At 41.5% G+C, this 20326-nt stretch overlaps 2 protein-coding genes across 10 annotated transcripts in view; one reads left to right on the top strand and one right to left on the bottom strand.

The window, feature by feature from the left end:
- TM6SF1 (transmembrane 6 superfamily member 1) overlaps positions 1 to 20326 on the top strand; it is a 66753-nt gene that overhangs the window by 29382 nt on the left and 17045 nt on the right. Inside the window, exons 10-11 of one of the 9 annotated variants that reach the window (XR_011496954.1) lie at positions 13109 to 14226; positions 19031 to 19167. The exons of 3 other annotated variants lie outside the window; for them this stretch is intronic. Coding sequence is in view for 5 of the 6 variants with exons in the window: in XM_070494384.1 (XP_070350485.1) it covers positions 1965 to 2033 (69 nt within the window). In the remaining variant the exon portion in view is untranslated. Of the gene's footprint in view, positions 1 to 654; positions 792 to 1964; positions 11204 to 13108; positions 14227 to 19030; positions 19168 to 20326 lie in introns of those variants that run through there. 5 more of the 9 variants (XM_070494384.1, XM_070494382.1, XM_070494378.1 and 2 more) reach the window with 5 other exon arrangements.
- HDGFL3 (HDGF like 3) overlaps positions 463 to 20326 on the bottom strand; it is a 67307-nt gene continuing 47443 nt past the window's right edge. The window contains exons 3-6 of the mRNA XM_044760600.2: positions 15721 to 15859; positions 15220 to 15378; positions 11210 to 11356; positions 463 to 1685 (exon numbers count right to left, since the gene is read on the bottom strand). Coding sequence (XP_044616535.1) covers positions 1680 to 1685; positions 11210 to 11356; positions 15220 to 15378; positions 15721 to 15859 — 451 coding nt within the window. The 3' untranslated portion in view covers positions 463 to 1679. The remainder of the gene's footprint in view (positions 1686 to 11209; positions 11357 to 15219; positions 15379 to 15720; positions 15860 to 20326) is intronic.

The raw sequence follows: 20326 nt of genomic DNA, 5'->3' as shown, positions 1-20326 counted from the left end.
GAAAAAGAACTGGATTGGCACCTCTACTATCTTTTAATGACCTTTTCATAGTTGGAATTAGGAGTGAGTATAATTGAGAAAATCAGTATTCGTTAGATGAGAGAAGCACACCCACGATCCAGCTGGCTCTCAGCGCCCTGGTCAGTGGACCTGTGGTCTCAGACCCTCAGCGGCCAGCACCCCATCACCATCATCGCCAATGGCCCTGGCTTTTAGAGCTGCTCACATTTTCTTTCATATTATTTATTAGCTCTTCACTGAAATAAGAAAACCAAAAGAAAACGAGATCCAAATCAATGCATAGATAATGTCAACTGTGTGAATTCAGGCTCCGCTGAGGCTGGTAAATATTATCTCAGAGGAGCAAGTGATCAGGTGCCACTCCTCTCCCTCCCTCCAGAAACCTAAAACCCAGAGAATGTTTTAAAAAAAGAAAAAAAGAAAACCCTCACCTGCACTTGATTCTATTGTCAACTTGCTGTTAACAATTTTTGCTTTAATATATGAATTACATTAATACCTCACATTACATATATGAAGCCAAATTACACTAACTTAGTTTACAACCTCAAATCTTACTCCCAGTACACATTCCAATAAATTTATTCTGTAAAAACAATACATTTTTTTGTTTTTGATTTTTTTTTTTTACAGTAAACTTTTCAACTACAAACCTCGAATACGCGAAAGATGGTCCAAGGACAAGCATAACAGGATTGATAAAACCCAAACTGACTAAATGTGTCCTCACAATATAAGCTGGCATAAAAATAAATAAAATTCTCTATTATCACAATAGCAACAATAATGTACACATAATCATGGGTTTGTGGATGAATGTTAACTATTCTAGTTCTAGTTCCAAAAGAAAACAAGTTCATTGGAAAAGTCGATGTTTAAAAGTTGATGCTTTGTCTGGTTCCCACAGGGCCACTGCTGCCTCTGGCTTTAAAACGTAACGTACCCACCTTGAGGGATACGCTCAAATTGTACCGGCATTGGGAGAAAATAAATCATTGCTTTATTTTGGAGTAACACAAAAGACTCACCAACTTCACATATAGAAACTGAGTTTGTGTACATGACAACATGAGTCTTGAGAAGTAGAAGCCGTCAACTAGCTATTTCTAATACGGAATAGGTACTTTACAGTATGATTCAACTTTACACATGGCCTCAAAGCTGAAGGGCAATTTTAATTTCACCTTCAATATGCCAACGTCATGTCTCTAGGAATTGGTTCTTGGGTTCTGTCACAGAGAGAAAATCCCTTAAGCATTATGTTGAGTGGTCATCTGAAAAAAATGCTAATTCCTATTGAACTGAGTGTTTGCTGATGGTGGAGTAAAGGCAGCAGAATGATGAGCATAACTGCCTCGATAAAAGGATCCTAGACAAGTATAAATTTGTGCAAAAATCTTGATAATCCTTAGTGGTTAAGGGCAACTTCATGCAACCAAATAACATGAAATTAAATCAATAACCTTAAAAAAGGCTAAAATGTCTTTTTTTCCCCCAAAACACAACAGAGAGGAATGTGAATAATGTACATACAAACTGGGGTTCTGTCAATGACAACAAGGATTATGTGTTGGTTCATATCAAATCCAAGAATATCGGACAACCAAACGTGTAACCTTCTTGTGGTTTCTCTTAATATGCAGCATTCATTATGGCAGTTAGGTCTGTAAAAAAGAAAGAAAACAAGCCTTTAGATGATTTAGGATATTAACAATAAGAGCTCTCCACACCTATACAGTGTAACAACTGGATTTCCTGAGGTTTTAGTCTGCACTGCGGCAACGACACTCAGCAAGGAAGTCTGTGAGGCTTCGCTCTATACCCTTCAGTGCAAGAAGCTCAAGGAACTTCTAGGGCATTTTTCCATTAAAAAAAGGGGAAAATCTCAGTAAACCCTGTCTACTGTCTGGCAGGACACAGAGTCCATTCTGTGCCCTCTGTAGGACTCTGGGACCATGTGTATTGCTGGGATGTGTAAAGTCAATGGAGAAACAGATAATCCATCTTTGTGAGGACTGTGGTGTCAGGAAAACAGGTAAGCTGCTTAAAATTTAAAACGCACTTGGAGCAGTATTATTCTGTATAATCTGTATAATATTTACAACTTAATTACTTGTGACAAATGGCTTAAAGAAACATGAGTTAAAATCAAGATGTATAAACAGAAAGGAAGCCTAGATTTCTCTTAAAATTTAGGTAGCATCCATGTGACAAAGAATGAATATTTCCATTTCCTAAAAGGATCATGTTTCCATTTGGGTCCCACTTTAAACCGTGTCAGGTTACATTTTCCCACAGGGATGCTATTTTTGTTTTCTTTATCATTAACCCAAATACATGGGATGAATGAAAGAGGGAACTCAGGCCCCAGATATCTCTTCTACAGACAGCCTTTTCCTTCACTGAGTGAATGAAGCTGTTTGTCAGCGCACACACACTCGCTCGTGGTCATGATGTTCTCATTACACAGCCAAAAGCCATTCTGCACCTTACACAATACCATACGTAAGTAATTCCAGGACCTTCGAATAGGAAAGGTTACTAAACCTACCATCCCCTCGAGATGGCAAAAATACATTTCTTAGTCTTCTCTGTTCCTACCAAAATGACAAAGCCAATCTTAAAAAAAAAAGCACATTTAAAATCTGTGAGTTTGCAAAATGCAGTGCCTCTACTGGTGATTGTTAATTATTTATTGACAAATAAAAATACTAGATATGAGAGTATACTGACAGACTTTGGAGGATTTTCCTCCCTTGTGAAGGAGAAAGACATCCATTAAAACAATGAAAAACTTAATCAACCAAAGAAACTTCTTTAATAAGGTCTTTTTATTAACATTAATGTGAAAGGCAATAAATTTGATGTTTACATTGGCAGAAAAGTCATTGACAGATTAGAACTACTCAATCCACATTGAAGAATATTTCTGGAACAGATGGTGCCGCGGCAGCCTCAGAATATTATTAATGCCCCAACAAGGTGAAGGCAGTACTGGAATGTCACCACAACTTTAAGGACATGCTTTTTCTTTGTTGGTCTTTAAACAAGGTGCTGTCAAATGGGTGCTTATAAAAGCAAATTATCAATCTAAAATTTTTCTATTTTTACTTTTCATACCATAATCACGCTAGTCATGCATTGCTTAACGACGGGGACACTGCTGAGAAATGCCTCGTTAGGCAATTTCACCATTGTGCCAACATCAGAGTGTACTCTCACAAACTCTGGTGGTATAGCCCACTACACACCTGTGCTAGATGGTTCTGTTTGGGATCACTGTCATATGTGCAGTCCGTCATTGCCTGAAATGTTGTTATGCGGCACATGACTGTACCTGCATCTGTGCATCAAAAAATATGTGGGGCTGGCCTGGTGGCGCAGGGGTTATGTTTGCACGTTCTGCTTTGGCAGCCCGGAGTTCATCAGTTTGGATCCCAGGTGCGGACCTATGCACCACCTATCAAGCCATGCTGTGGCGAGCATCCCACATATAAAGTAGAGGAAGATGGGCACGGATGTTAGCTCAGGGCCAGTCTTCCTCAGCAAAAAGAGTGGGATTGGCGGCAGATGTTAGCTCAGGGCTAAACTTCCTCACACACACACACACAGAAAATCTTGATAATTCGCAAGTATTCTGAGTGATTGTAGACCGGAAGTCCCCTCCAAGTTAACCGCCAGAAGCAGTCCCTATGCAGTGGCTGCATAAGTTATAAGGAAGCAGAAGTTACGAGGCAGCGGAAGCCACAGGGTCCTTTGAGGGAGCATCATTTTTACTTGAAAAAATGATGACAGATAAACTATGGTTATTCAGACTTGGGTATCTGCCACTTTGTTAAAAACAAATGAAATGAGTCTATTACTTCAAGGAAAACAACTGGCAGTATTTGTTATCAATGATAAAATTTGAGCTTTTAAGTGAAAATAAGAATTCTGGAAAACTTAAATCCTCCATGATTGACAGCTTCCCAATACTTAAAAGATTTCTCTGACAAAACAGGCAGTGATATGAAAAAATGTGATTAAAAATATTTTAATGTCATACTTGAGAAACCTGAATAACTCAGGGAACCAGTATTTTCCAAATGGGTAAAAGCTATTCAAAGTGCCAGACAGTCCAATGGATTGTAACCTAACAATACAAAAAAGTTGATTCCACATTGCAACTAAACTTTAAGTAACTGCCACTTACAGAACTGGTGTAGTATCAAGGAGAAGTATCCACAATGATCTGAAAGGACTATTATAATACTCGTATCTCCATTTTCCAACTACATATCTATGTGAGGCCAGATTTTCTTCATATACTTCAACCAAAATAGCATCTCACAACAGACTGAATATAGAAGAAGATATGAGAATCCTCATGTATTCTATTAAACCAGACATTAAAGAGATTACAAAAATATAAAACAATGTCATTTTTCTAAAAAAAGGTTTTTTGGGAAAATGTAGTTATTTTTCATAAAAATGTATTATTTATATTAAGTAATGGGTTTATTATTATTTTAAAATGTATTAATAAGTATCTTAAAATTTGTTTTTATTTCTAATTAAGTAACTATCAATAGCTATAAAAAAAGCTCTTTGGGGTCCGCAATAACTTTTAGGAGTATTAAAGGGGTCCTGAGACCAAAAAGCTTGATGGCTTAGAATAAATGAGAGTCAATGGTGAGAAACAGGCTGGAAAGATAAATTAGGGTCAGAGGCCATTATATGTGAAATAAGGAATTTGGAACTGATCTTGAGGGTAAGTGGGAGACAGGAGGAGGCAGCACTGTCCTGTAGAAACGGTCAGAAGAATAGTGGCATGGACACTGGCTACCGGCTAGAGTGCACAGTGTGGCTGCCCCCCCCAGCAATTATGGGATAGCCTTGTGATTTGGGGACGTGACTCCAGCTCCAGGGATGGGTAGAAGCTGACTGGTCCGACCCACTTCTAACCCCCTCCCCGCCTTATCAGTGGTTGGTTGGGGGATGGGCAGCTTCCTGACATGCTCTCCAATGATCCCACCTCCTGGCATTCACACCCTCGTTTAATCCCCAACTTTGAGTGTGGGCTGGACCTTTCGACTTGCTTCCAATTAAGAGAATGAGGCAGAAGTGATGGGATGTCACTTCTGAGGTCAGATTACAAAAGACTGACTTCTGTCTTGCTAGCACTCTTGCTGATGAAGCCAGCTGTCACGTTGGAGCTGCCTTATGGGGAGACTCACGTGGCAAGGAACCAAGGGAGGCCTCTGGCCAACAGTTAGGGAGGAAATGAGGCCCTCAGTCCAACAACTGTGAGGAACTGAATCCTGCCAGCAACTACTTGAGTGAGCTTGGAAGAGGACCAACCCCCAGTTGAGCCTCAAAATGATTTACGCCCCTCCTAACACCTTAATTGCAGCTTTGGGGGCCCAGAGACAGAGGACTCAAGAAATTATACCTGTCTGGATTCCTGATCCACAGAAAATGCTAGATAATAAATGCTGTTTCAAACCACTAAGCTTTGGGGTAATTTGTTACATAGAAATAGATAACACAGCAGGCCCACACCAAACAGTACACTGTGCCCTGGCCACAAAGATTAGTAACCTCTACTTTATACCCACGTGAACAGAGGGGAGCTCCAAGTGTTTTGCAGCCTGCCCCTTTCTGCCTCATGCTTCCACTGGCAGGAGTAAGGATATAGTCAGAGGGCCTCTGGAAGTAAAGGGGGCCCCAGAACTCTGCAGGTTCTCGTAAGAACCTCTTTTCTCTTTCCCTTACCAATCACTCCTAACTTCAGCATCACTATCTGTCTTGAGATCATCAGGCCGTTTATCCTTCTGCCCTTTATCCTTGCTTACTTCAGCTACCACAAGACAGGCTCAGAGCATCTGTCCCTTCCTGGACTCTTGTCCCCAGTCAGCTTTGCACATGTTCGTTTACAGCCTCATCTTTTAGACACTCCCATCCTCCATCCCCCTTCTCAATTCCTCAATCTCTTCCATTGGGCCCCTTGGAAATTATAGCAAATCTCCTATATTCCCAACTTGCATTTCCAAGATATTCTACTCACCAGCTTGTTCCAACTGAAACCTGGTTCCCCTGAGGATAGGGCTGCAGCTTCTCCTGCAGCCCTCTCAAATGGTAGCTCTTTTCTCTGCCACAGCTCTTGTACTACTGGCCCTGGAGGTGGGGAAGATGTCCTTGATCTTTACTATTATTTCTAAGCTGTTCTTCCTGTCCTCCGTGCCCCCCCCCCCAAAAAAAAACCCCTCCTAGCTTTTGACTCTCAAACCTGTAAACCATGACCCTCCTCGCCACAGTCGCCTGCAGACTCCCTGAGTCGCTCCCCTTACTCCTTGAAGGTTTCAACTCTGGCCCAGTGTCATTCAATCTCATAACTTCTGGGATGTAGATTGTCTTTCCAACACTCCGGCCTCTCAGTTCCTTGACTTCCTCTCCTTCAAAGGTCTTGTCTTCCACCCTACCTCAGTCACTCATTCCCATGGTTATTTCTTAGACAGATGACTCTCAACCACTGGGAGTATATGCAAATACTGTTCCAAGTCACTATTTTGGGGGGCAAGATAATGGGAGCATTGTAGGTTGTCATAAGAACTTGAAGATTCTATGGCATTTATTGAGCAGGGGCCAAAGGTACTCAATGTCCTGTGGTGTGGACAGTGCTTATACAGTGAAGATCTGTCCCATTCAAAAAGCCAGTAGCACCTGCATTGTCAGCAGCAACTACTGCAACCCTCCTGTAACCCGACTTCACACTGCCCTCTTCTGTCCCCACTCATCTTTCCAGTTCACTCCTTTCATCTGGTCCTCCGACAATTCTTTGATACTCACAATCTGTTGATCCTGTCCCTTCCTCAAGTACTTATTCCTTCCAAACAGATTTTGGATTCCACGGTCCATTGTTATAATTGCTCCCTTCCTTGCACACACCCCCAACTCCCTTGCTTTTAACCTCTTTTACTCTCTGGGCAAACCCCACTTCTAGTTAAATTCAATCCTCACCTCTTTGTGGCTGCAGAATCAAATATGCATAGAGAGAAACACACAACCATCCTACTGTTCTTACTTTAAATTCGTGACCACTAACCTCCAGTGGGCCCTCACCACTGCCTGGCATTCAACATCATTTCCCAAGTCCGTTCACTCTTCTATTCTTTTAAGTGACTGTTTTATCCCTTTTCCTCTCTCGAAACTTCCAACACTTCTTCCTGTTCTCACTCTCCAATGTTGACTTTGCTTCCTAAGAAAACAGAAGCAATGAGATGAGAACTTTTACCAGCTCTCACCCTAAGTGCCCACTTCCCTGTCTCTGGGCCCAAATGCTGCCTTCCCTCCCGCCCCCGTGGATGAACCGAGGGAGCCCCTCCACACGTGCACTAGAGCTCATGTCTCCCACTTTCTGAAGGGCACTGCTTTGGCAATTCTTTCTTACATCATTTTGTGATCATTGCTCATTTGGGCCACTCTTGCCAGCATAAGTGCTATAAATTCTCCCATCAAGAAAAAAGCCCCTCTTGACCTTCTCTCCTGGACCACGACTATTTAGTATCTGAAAATAAGTTTAAGATTAGGCTACTAGCCCTACAAGATATCAGGACTCATTTTAAAGCTACTACGACTAGGCAAATATGGCACTAACCAAAGGAATAGAATAGAGAACCCATCTGAAGGATGACACTGCACATGAGAGAGGAAAGGAAGAACTAGTTAATAAATGGTGCTGGGTCAAGTGGTTATGCTACGGGGGAAAAGGCAACGGGATCCTACCTCATACCACATATAAAAATTAATTACACATGGACTTAACACTGAAATGTTAAAAATAAAACTTCACAGTTTTAAAAGGAAATATAGGAGAATAGCTTTCTGATCTTGGGAGAGGAATAGATGTTTTTAAACAGGACAGAAAAATGCTAACCATAAAAAGAAAAGTTTGATACATTTGACTATAATAAAATTAAGAAACTCTGTTCACCAAAAGGTATCATAAAGAAATTGAATAGACAAGCCACAGACTTGCAGAAGATATCTGCAAGTCATGTGATCACTCATGCCAGGAAGAATCCTGAATATGTAAAGGAGTCGTACAAATCAACAAGGAAAAAGTCCAATAGGAAAATGGGCAAAAAAACAAAATCAAACACTGCACAGAAACAGAAACATGGGTGGTCAATAAACATGTGAAAAGAAGCTCAACTTCATTATTAATAAAAGAACTGCAAATTAAGACTATAATTTACACTCACAAAAATTTTCAAGCATGAGAATGCCAAGCTAGTGACAGGAAACTTGTACACTGATGGTGGGAGTGTACACTGGTCCAACTACTTGGGAAAATAATTTGGCATTATCTTGTAAAGTTAAAACCATAAACTCATGACTCAGCATGTGACAGATCTAACAAAACTCCTGCGTATGTGCACTAGGAGACAACGATGAGACTGTTCGCAGCAACACAGTTCATAATTGCAAAAAGCTGGAAACAACCCAAATGCTCATCAGTAGGAGACTGGATAAATAAATTGTGGTATACTCATAAAACGGAGTACTATACAGCAGGGAAAAATAAACATCATGTAACCACATAAAGGAATCTTGGAAGCACAGTAGTGAATAAATGTCACCATTTTTAAAAAAGCTCAAAAACCAGCAAAATTAAACAATATATTATTTAAGTATATACTCATTTGTTAGGTATGAGCTAAAATTTTGAAAATGAAATAAAACACTAGTGGTCATCTCTGGGTAGGAAGAAGATGGGACAGGGAAGCATGTGTAAATAGATACAAGTTCTGTTCTAGTTTTTGGCTTAAGTGGTAGGATCACTGGTGTTCATCAGAATACTATGTTTATTACTTTATATTTACATCATATATATGTTCTTTTGTATATAACAAATTTATTATTGAAAACAGGTTAAAAATAAAAGGATCTCAGCCTCTTGCTTCACATTCAGGCTCTTACTAGCTGTGTGACCCTGGGCCAATCTTTTCAGCCTCAGTTTCCCCAGCTAGAAAACGGGGATGATACTTGCCCTCCCTCCTGGGATTTGTGTGAGGGTTAAACAAGGTAACGCAGGCACAGCATTTAGCAGAGCGCGTGACACAGAGTAAAAACTCGAGCTGCTACAGCTCTGACCCTGCTGCTGTTGCCACTTCTGGTAACAACTATCTGCTGAGGTGCTTTAAAGATACTCAAGCAGAAATGGTTTCATTAACAGTTAGAGAAATGAATCTACAGTGCAGGAGGTACCGAGCGGGAAGTCGTCAGTAATCTCTAACAGCTGAAGTCATGTGTGTGAATGAGATGGCATGGGGACGCTTTCAGAAAGAAGTGCACCAAGACAGACTGAAGAAAGGAGCTCTGGAAAGAGGCTAAGAGGCAACCGAGAGAAGCAGAAGAGACTGTGATCTGGAGGCTAAGTCAGCAGGAGGAAGTGGCTAGTGGTATTAAATGCTGCAGAGGTAAAATAAAGATTAAAGGAGACACTGGATTTGGCAATGAGAGGATCACTAGGGACCTTTACAAGAGCAGTGTCAAAGAAATGGTCAAAGAAACAAGAATGCAATGGGTTGAGGCATGAGTAGGAGGTGAAGAAATGGAGGGAGACACTGGGAGAAAAGAGAACTGTTAGAGATGAAGTTTAGAGATGTTTACACTTCTTTAAAGAAGTTTAGAGATGAAGAGAAGCGTGGAAAGCACAGACTATATGGAGGAAGGGAGGTATCTTCAAGGTTAAGGGAGATCTGATACTGTCTATAGTCAGAGGGGAAGGAGCCAGTGGAAAAGAAGATAAAGGTATAAGAGAGAAAGGAGACAGCTGATGGGGTGTGACCTTGGAGAAAGCAGAGGAGCCAACATTCTGGACCCTGGAAATTGTAGGGTGCCGCTTCATGCTTCTTAGACTTGAATGCGCCTATGAATGACCTGGCGGTTTAGTTACAATACAGATTCTGACTCAGGAAGTCTGGGGCTGGGCCTGAAATTCTGCATTTCTAACAAGCTCCCAGGTGATGTGGATGCTACTTGTCCACAGACCACGCTCTGAGCAGTAAGGGTGTAGACTATCTCTTCTTCTGTCACAGGAAGTAAAGTGCAGCTAGAAAACAGGCAGCAAAGGAGAGAGACGTTGTGGGAATTTTTGCTACATGCATATTGAAGCTACCTGGGATGAAGGCAACGGTGGAATAAAAAGAAATCAAATGAGTCAGGTACTCAAGCCTTCAGTGACTGCTGGCAGGACTGTGTCCCTGGGATGGCTGCAGGTACAGGTGATGACAGACGACTATTTATTGGAAAGAGGTCAAGAGAAGGAAGGTAGGCAAAGGAGAGTAAAGCTGAGCTGGGTGAGAGAAATAAGGGAACAATTAGAATCGTAACAACTTGGGAGTAATTGTGGATAACTGGATGAAGGAGAGATCTGAGAGGTACACAGTATTGACAAGAACAGACAAGAACTCAGCTGAAATCAGAATTTAACAGAAGAGTAATCATCATCATCATAATAATGTATGTTATGGGTTATTATTTTAAAATGATCTGCCACTGTCCAAGCAGTCTTCATAGAGAAAAGACGCGCGGAAAATGACCGGGGGCAGAACCTGCATTTCCTAAGAACACTTTTACGCAGGCGGACTTGCCTGTGACTTTGAAGTTAACAGGGTTAATAAAAGTTAATAGGATTCAAAGTGGACAAGTTTTCCCCTTGGGTGCTTTAAATATCAGCGTGCACATAGTTTGAAGATTTAAAGTCCTCCTGGGTATATTACATCACACACTGCTAGGAAAGAAGCGGCAGCACAAAATCCCTATTTTGAACATGCCATTCATTTTATAATCAAAGAAATACAACTGTCAAATTTTGAGGTGGCATTTCATAATTTTAGTATTTCACACCTTACTTTAAAGACTCTCTTAGTTGCTGAAGATGGTGTAAAAAAGAATAAACCTGTTCACAGAGTTCCAAACTGATGGCCAGGTGTAACTCCCATTGGCTGTCCTTTCTTCTCAGACTGCAGCATCGAATCACTTATGCAGGAACTGAGAGCAGATACGCACACCAGGCTGAGAATGTTGCTCCATTCACTAAGACAACATTTACTCAGGCCTTAGCCTGACATGGATCCTGATTCTGAAGCAAAATGTCTTCTAAGTTAAGAGAAGATAAGAGAAATTACATGCACATCCTTACCCCTTCACTGGTTTTCTGCAAGTCTGAAGTTGTGTTTCTCGTGTCATTGCCGGCATCTCCACCTTCAGAGCTGCTTTTGTTTTCCTCTTCTTTGCAGTCCTTGTCATCTTCATCTCCTGGAGATTTCCGGGACTGTTTAGAGGATTTCTAAATGTTTACAAAAGTTAAAAATTGTAGTCAAAAGTAGAAATCTAAAGGCACAAGTAAGAAACGCAGAAGCGGCTGACCTACACCCAGCCTTTGTGGCTTGATACAGAATATTCCGATACGACATGCAGTGTGCCAAGGCTGGGTGACCTTGGATAAGTCATTGTATGTCACTGAGCCTCAGTTTAACTAGCTGGAAAGGAAGTAGAGGTGGACTAGATGATCTTTTAAGTTCTTCCAGCAGTGTGCTGTTAAAAGCAGAAAATAAAGATTTGTGTAGCCAGAGCACTGCCAATGAATGAATGTAGCTGAATGGACACCAGCCTAGGAAGGCTACAGAGCAGCAGGCACCCTGAAAGCCATTTGTCCCTCCTCATCATTTTACAGTAGAAACTAAGGTCCAGAGATGCGAGGTGAACTATCGCAGATAATATATGTATGCTTGTGTCAGGACACCTGCCGAAGCTGTTTGGTTAATGGCACATATGGAATGACCTTGACAAAACTTTGATATCACCATGTGATATAAACTAACTTTAATCTCTTAAGTTATGGGTAGTTATTTAAGAACCCAAGGCCAGATGGTGAGCTAGCCCTTTTGCCTTATCATCTTGCATGTGAATTCAAGATAAACTAGAGGAAGATGGAAATACAATTACAGTTCACAGCCAGAGCTGCTCTGCAGAACAGTACTAAAATTATCCAAAGTTGGCCCCACCGTGCACCTTTACAAAAGTAAAATGTAGCATTTCACTAATATTTCTTCTTTGAGGAATTTTAAGAATCTTTAAGCACACGGCAAATAAGAGCTAAGGCAAAACTGACTGAGCCAAGTCACTTTCGGTCTTCCAGAAACAAATCAGCAAGCTGCAGCTTCTTCAGACAACCAACATTTTAAAACACAGCTTCCAAAGAGAAGATATCTGCTAGCCATGTGACAGAATACAGAATTACATGTTTCTATTTTACTTTACTAAAGCTACCAACCAAGCCCCAAACATCAGTTTAAAATGAGGTCATTTCTACCGTTTCCACGAGGGGAAAGCAGGGATTTACATCAACTGTGGAGCGTCTGAAGTAGGATCAAGTGCGACAATAGACAAAGTAAATACTTTCTGTTCTTCCAGTAAATACAGTAATTACTGAAATGTAGTAACTGTTTTATACAGTAATTTTCAAATAATAGTCTTTGACTTAGAGTTCTTATAGACAATAATGCACAATTCCCTAAAATTTATGATGCTTACAAAAGACACTTAAACCCTACGAGTGAGTTTATAAATATTATAATTTGGTACACGTGGACTAGAATGATGGGATTACCAGAGTTTTGCTAAAGAATCAATTCAGTATTCTGCTAAGAAATCTGGCTGCCAAGCTATATTTGGTAACCTAGAAAAACCTCTCACTCTGCATCTTCAGATCATCGCAATTTCTATCATGTTGGGGAAGGACCCTTTATCTGTTTCATCAGTCTGGTCTTGAGTTGGTTGTGCCTAATTGTGGACATCTTTGTTTGTAACTCAGATTACTAGTGGTTTAGCATCATCACCAATTTAGTTTGTTGATTAGCCCTACTTTATACCGTAAATAATTTTCACGCAAAATATTTTTGACCTATAATTTTTCAGTATCTGTTATGGCTCAGATATGAATCCTCCACACACTTACTGCTGAAAAGATATATACAGAATCTCTCTCAAATCTGCTCATACTATGGCTTTTCATTATGATTACTGAAGTTTTTCACAGAAAAACGGCGTTAGGTGAGATAGAGGTGATGTGCGTCCTTTCCTCGACCTAATTGGGATGCAGTCAGAAAAGTCTGTGAATCACTGGTTTTTAGTGGCAAAGAAGATTATTCAACTTTAAGAAATAGATGTAAAAAGATCACGATATTCAACAAAAAAGGACACATTTGGGAAGCCACAGAGACAATGACGTTACGCTAGGTAAGTGCTTCTCTTTACATGGTTCCCAGATCAGCAGCATTGGCCTCACCTGAAAATGTAACTCTCAGGCCCCACCCCAGCCCTTCTGAAATAGAAATCTGGGGGCTGCGCCTCAGCAATCTGTGTTTTAACAAGCCCTCCAGGTGATTCTGATGCACGTGCAAGTTTGAGAACCACTGTTAGCAGGTTACTCCACTGATATGAAAAATCAAAAATCATAGTTCTTAAGTGATCATGCAAGTCGCGATCTTGAAAGACGGCAAAGGAAATGATCCTTTAAAATAGATAAGTCTTAGTAAGTAAGTAAAGTTTGTCTTTACCCCTTCACTGCTTTAGATTGTAAATCCCCTCCAGGTGTGAGCCCATTTCTTCTGGTCTTCACAACAAGCCACATGTCCACACTACTAAATACCTTGGCTATCTTAGGCAGTTAGATAATTTAGGATGGTATAACACATTACAGAGCTCAGCAGAAAATTGTAAATTAAATAAAATCAATTAAATTGGGTGTTTCTGTGAAGTCCAAAATGCTAAAAGAAATTCAGCTTAAAAAATAACTGCAATGGAAGATATAGTCTGATGGGGAAAATTCTCATTATTTTGTTGTTAGTGGCAAACTTTATTCCCATCCAATGCAAATACTGTTTTTCATTAGGTGCACAGGAAGTAATAAGTATTCATACAATTTTATCTGTATGCCAGTGGGTGGATTTTATAGACTGTAAAATAAATTGTTGGTAGCCTGATAAACTCTTTGTACTTGTTTTTAAAGAGTTTCCTAAGTATATCCAGCCACTTAATGCCAGAATCTAGATGGAAGTAATTTATCCAAGTATTCAATTGTGAGACAGACCGATTAGAGTGAAACCAACCTTCGGCCTTCAAAGAGCCATTCATTTTACTTTCAGTTTCTAAAAGGTAAGCAATTTTCACAATCTCAGTTTTTTCAACTGTATTTCTGAATTCCTGTGTGAAAAACCTAGACTCCCAGTTTGAAAATCTAGGATCATGTCACTCTTTTGCTTAAAACCTGTAATAAATTGTTACATCTGGAATAAAGTCCAAACTCGCTAATGTGGCACACAGGTCTCCATCGTTTAGCCTCTGCCTGACGCTTCCTCTTCATCACGACTCTCCAACCACATCTGCGCGCCTCCAATTCGGGACGCGCACTCTCCCTGCCTCGGGCCTCTGCTGCTCTGCCCCACACGGGCGCTCCTCCCACACCTTCCTTTTGGGGCTCAGCACAAGCTTCGCTTTTCAGAAAGGCCTGGTCACTGTCTGAAGTAAGGACCTCACCCTGTCATTCCCTGCTCCCGCTCGTCTCCTTCCTAGTCCTCTCCGTTTCTATTTGTGGTCTGCTGGTTTCCTCTGTGTTGTGCCCTCCTTCCCAACCCGCTGTGTCATAAGTCACACGAGGCAGGGACAGGGTTGGATCTGCTCACCACCGCACACCAGGACAGGAGTCTGACAGAGAACAGTGATCAGAAAACAGAGGAGCTGAACAAATCAAGCGCTAACGCACATTCTTTAAAGCAGAAAGACAAGTGAGTCCATCTTCGTATTTACATCTATGGTACATACACACGATCCTGACTCGTTCTGAGTCTCCTCTATTCCTGAGCTCTTCAGAGCTCATGCGGGAGGTTAGTGTAGGAAGCACACCTGCTCTCATCGCTCAAGAGCAGCCCTCCCCCAACTGAGAAGGTGGTGTTTTCAGGGCCGAATCAGCCCTGAAAAGTCTAAGGTTGTCTGTCTTACTCCCCTCAGCTGAGTTCTTGTCTCTAAAGGCAGAGGCTCCACAGAATTAGGAGATTTCTCTGTGTCCAATGAATGAGTTAAAAATAATCTAAAAACTTGTAATGAATATGCGTATAACATTAATAGCACTGGGGAAAGTTTCTCAGTAACCTTTGAAGTGTATGACTTTTTCCGTTTGGAGCCTGCTTTCTCGTTCTTTCTTTTGCCTTTTCCATCTTCTTCTACTCTATCACCTTCTTCCTCACTGCTTGCATCTGCAGTATTTCCACCTTCTCCCTCAGTTTCTGAAGAGCTCTGTTGCTGAATTGCCTAAGAAATAATAAAATATTAGCTAATTACATTTTTGAAACAATAGCAAAGAACACAGACTGTGAAAAGAATCATTCTATTTTAATTGGAAAGGGTTCAGCTTACTCCTAAGATTTTCAAAATAAAGGATTGTCAACCTCAACTTTCCAGTCACCACTTGACTCGAACCTCCTTGCGTAACAGAATTACATTTAATCCAAAAGGCTACTGGAGCCAAAAAGAATTCTGACTTCAAATGCATGGAGGGTAACAATTAGTACAAAGGACATAGAAGAAAGACCCAAGAAAGAGTTAAAACCAAAGAAATGAGATATAGCAAGGGACAATGAAGTAAACCATTACCTGGTATCCAGTAAATTTTACTCCTGGGTTATTTTCTATTTCCCACAAGCCTTCATTAAATCCTTTCCGTTTGTTTGACTTTCCAAACTTGTCTTTGTATTCCTTATATGGAAAAAGGTCTTTGGGACCTAGAAATGCACTGCAGAGATATATTAGAAATAGAATTGATACCCTGACCTTCAAATGTAAGATGTTTTTAATATCAATATCGACTAAAGTGTCAGAGCAAATTTAGGAAACAAACTGAAAGTCTATATAAACCCTCTGAGTTACGCACATATCACAGGACGTTTTACACATATACTTCAAGGCAGAAAAACGCACTGCTGGCTATATAAGCCAGCAACCCTAGACCCTGCTACCAACTTCTTTTTGTTTTGACATTGATTTCCAGTTACACGAGTAGTTTTAAAGATGTCTACTGTGGCCACTTAAATCATCGTCTTAAACTAAGACTTATCTATGCTAATCTTCTATAGGTAAGGCTTTCGTGAGATTTACAATAAAAGTAAAAACACTAGATTACAAAAATGATTTTAACTCTATATACCACATTAGTATATTTATTGACCATTATTTCCATAAATTAAAACATTAGGGGCTGGCCCTGTGGCCGAGTGGTTAAGTCCACGCCTTCCACTTCGGCGGCCCAGGGTTCGGATCCTGGGTGTGGACATGGCACTGCTCATTAGGCTATGTTGAGGCGGCGTCCCACATGCCACAACTAGAAGGACCCACAACTAAAATATACAACTATGTACTGGGGGGATTTGGGGAGAAAAAACCAGGAAAAAAGATTATATTAGTGTTTAATGAGGCACTAAGCAAGAAAAAAATTAGAAGTGGCAAAGTAGATAGAATCTTATCCAGTTTAAACTTTACCCTAAATTAATCATAACCATGAAAAGAAAATGAGTTAGAATGAACCTGGGGCTCACTAATAGATCCAACATTCAAACCAGTCTTCAGCATTATCATCTATGCTGTTAACCTGGGGAATAAGGTGGGGGAGGCCCACATCCTGGCTGACACCCATGAAGCTTACATTTCAAACTAAGATTCATTTACTCATTCATTCAACACATTAGACTGAACATCTATACTGTGTCAGGCACTATTCCAGAGGAGCTGGGGCTGCTCTGCCCTCACGGAACATACATTCTAGTAGTGGGGGTTGGGCTTTGCACAATAAAAAACATAAATACAATACATAATATTGTGTGATAGAAAAAATTAAATAAAGCAGAGAAGGGGGATGGCAAGGACTGGGGGTGGACTTTACAATTTTAGATACACAGATCCAGGAAGGCCTCACTGAAGGGGAGCATCTCAGAATTAGAGGAGGTGAAGGAACGACCCATGCACGTACCTGGGGAAGAGGAGCAAGCACAACGTGCCCTCAAGTGGGAGAACGCCTAGTGTGCTTAAGAAACGAGAGGCCAGTGTGGCCAGAGCGAGCAAGTGAAGGGAGAGCAGTCCAGGATGAGGTCAGGGAGGTGAGAGGGTGGGGCCCAGCTCAGGCAGGGCCTTGGAAGCCACTATAAAGGCTGTGAGTCTGATGGGAAACCATGAAAGGTTTTGAGAAGTGATACTTTGTTTTGATAGACTCCTTTGGCTGCTGTATTGACAACAGACTGAAGCAGAGGGCGTCAGGGTAGAAGCAGAGGTGAGTGAGGCTACTGAAGTCCCGATGGGGCCCTGGACCAGGGTGTAAGCAGTGCAGCTGGTGAGACGTGGCTGGATTCTGAATTCACTCGACAAAGAGCCAAGATGATCTGTTGATGCGCTGGATATGGCATGTGAGAAAAAGGGTGGAGTTACGGATATTTCCAAAGTTTTAGACTCAGAAATCAGAAAAATGGAGTTGATACTGAAATGGAAAGATTTTTGAGAGAAAGAGATTTGAGGGTGAAATGCTCAGCTCTGGATATTAAGTTTGAAATCCTGGTCAGACATACAAGTGAAGATGTCAAGTAGGCAGCTGGAGGGGTGATTCTGGAATTCAGGGGAAAGGTCTGAGCTAGAGAAACGTATTTGGAAATTATCAGCAGAGATGATATTGAAAGCCTTGGGATTACAGGTTAATAGTTTACTGCTGATATTTGTAAATTCCATTTTTCTTTCTTTTTTAAACATTGGCCCTGAGCTAACATCCGTTGCCAATCTTTCTTTTTCTTCTCCTTCTCCCCAAAGCCCCCCAGTACATAGGTGTATATTCTGGTTGTAGGTCCTTCTAGTTCCTCTATGAGGAATGCCGCCTCAGCACGACTTGACGAGCGGTGCTAGGTCTGCCCCCAGGATCCGAACTGGCAAAACCCTGGGCTGCCGAAGTGGAGTGTGTGAACTTAACCACTCGGCCATGGGGCTGGCCCAGTAAGTTCCATTTCTGACAGGGTCTTAGTACTGATCCTTCACATTGCCAGGCTGATCAAAAACCTCAAGCTGATAAAAACACCTGAGCAAGCTTCCTGACGCCAATCACCTCCCTTGATGGTTCACCTTTAACTGCTCAGTCAGCATTATTCCACCTCACTGAGTCCAGACATAGTTTATTAGGTTACCAGACATTTTAATCAAAAGCATGTCAGTGTCTTGTGCAACAAACTGAACACGAGAAAGATATGGACTTTGGGTATGGCGATTTCACTTTTAGAGAAATTTGTCATGCATTATTAGACTGTGGCTTTTGACCTTCTAGCCTTTGACTCTATGTGGGCTGAGCTGCCTGAGGGTCACCATCAGCTGCTGACGATAAGCAGAGCTTGCGTGTACTTGAGTGACGGCACAGGAGGCTGGGCTAATAGTCCAGGTGGCCACGTTAGCTGTTGCCAGAAAGAGGGAGCCTGAACGAGCTATTCTAAAACAAGTTCTTCTTTTTGATAGACAACTTGTTTTCCCCTGGATTATAGATAATTCCACAAATCAAAGCCACTCTCAATTGGTTACGTTTACTGCATATTTTACAAATCTTATTAAAAGGTAGGTCAGAAAATAAAATTGTTCAAAGTTACATGCTATAAGGAAGATGTTTTTTCCTTTTCCTGGCCAAGGCTGCCTCGATAATGGTCCAGATTGCAACCACTGGGGTTAGTAGTTAACCAAGGTTGAGTTACATGGAGAAGGACTTGGCTCCATCCACCCATCTGTCTGGGCATTGCTGATTCAAGGCCATGGTCTGAGGAAATTCCAGTCCTGCTTGGGGGTGCTCCTTTGGCTGACCTGCACTCAGCTTTCTTGCTGAATTACTCACCTTTCACAAACTTTTTCCCCCTTTAATTTATTTCATTTAATTAATTTAAATTCATTCAAGGGCTATGCTTTAAACACCTGCCATGGGCCAGGACCGTGCAGGGTGACACCCGCAGGCTCTCTGCCTTCACCAGGACCGTGCTGGGCGACACCCGCAGGCTCTCTGCCTTCACCAGGACCGTGCTGGGCGACACCCGCAGGCTCTCTGCCTTCACCAGGACCGTGCTGGGCGACACCCGCAGGCTCTCTGCCTTCACCAGGACTCTGCTGGGCGACACCCGCAGGCTCTCTGCCTTCACCAGGACTCTGCTGGGCGACACCTGCAGGCTCTCTGCCTTCACCAGGACTCTGCTGGGTGATACCTGCAGGCTCTTTGCCTTCATGGAGAGGCACAGCATTAGGGACTCGCCAGGGTGTATGTCTCAGGTTCAGGTACACCCATATCAAGTAAACGTTCAGCTGAAACAATGTTATGGCATTTTTGAAGTTTTTGAAGTTCATACAGCTCTAGATGTTTTCAAATCTACTCTGGATGATCAAACCAGCAAAACGCTCACATAGGGGCCCTATGACACTGCTCCTTGGTAGAACTACCTTTACTGAACTGAGCCTGGGAAGGATGCTGCTGACTTATATGAAGGACGCCGTAACAAACAGCTCTGTAAAACCCTTCACGCTGCTCACCAGGATGATTCTGTTACGTTCACCAGCAGTACACCAGGTGGTAGGCTCTTTAAGGACATCTTTTTATTTCTAATGCCTTAAAGAATGCCTGGAAAATGTTCACTAAGTGAATGAAAGTGACCATATAATGTTAGTAAATGGTTGATTTGGGTGTATATAGTTGAAATGTGATAATCTTGTTTATTAAATTCTGCCTTATCCTAGAAATACAACCAGATCACTTGGAAACAGGTCCTCAAGAAAAAGCAAAATAGTGGTATAGACATAAAATGGAGGCACAAATGAGGCAAATACAAAAATACATATCGCAAAGCCCTGTGCACTTACAGGTAAAACATGTATTTCTAAGCTTTCTGGCAACCCTCTGAGGAAAACATGGTAAGTTGCATAGTCCACAGTGTCTATTAGATAAAAACAAAACAAAATAAAACTAAATTTCTAAAAGAAACACAACTATTTCTGACATGAAGGCAAGAAAGAAATATGTCTTAAGGGCCCTCTCCTGGCCAGCTCTCTTTCAAGACGAGAAGGGGGAAGAGGTCAGAGTGGCAGAGACAGCAGGCTAAGGAAAAGTCCATGCCTGGCTCTACTCACACTCAGACGAACATAAGGAGCGACCCTGAGTTTGAAGACTTCTAAGATTTTGTGACAGTTTCTAGCTTTTCCTCACATT

Source organism: Equus asinus, chromosome 2, assembly GCF_041296235.1.
Source record: "Equus asinus isolate D_3611 breed Donkey chromosome 2, EquAss-T2T_v2, whole genome shotgun sequence".
NCBI lineage: Eukaryota > Metazoa > Chordata > Mammalia > Perissodactyla > Equidae > Equus > Equus asinus.
This window is presented reverse-complemented; position numbering and strand designations above follow the sequence as displayed.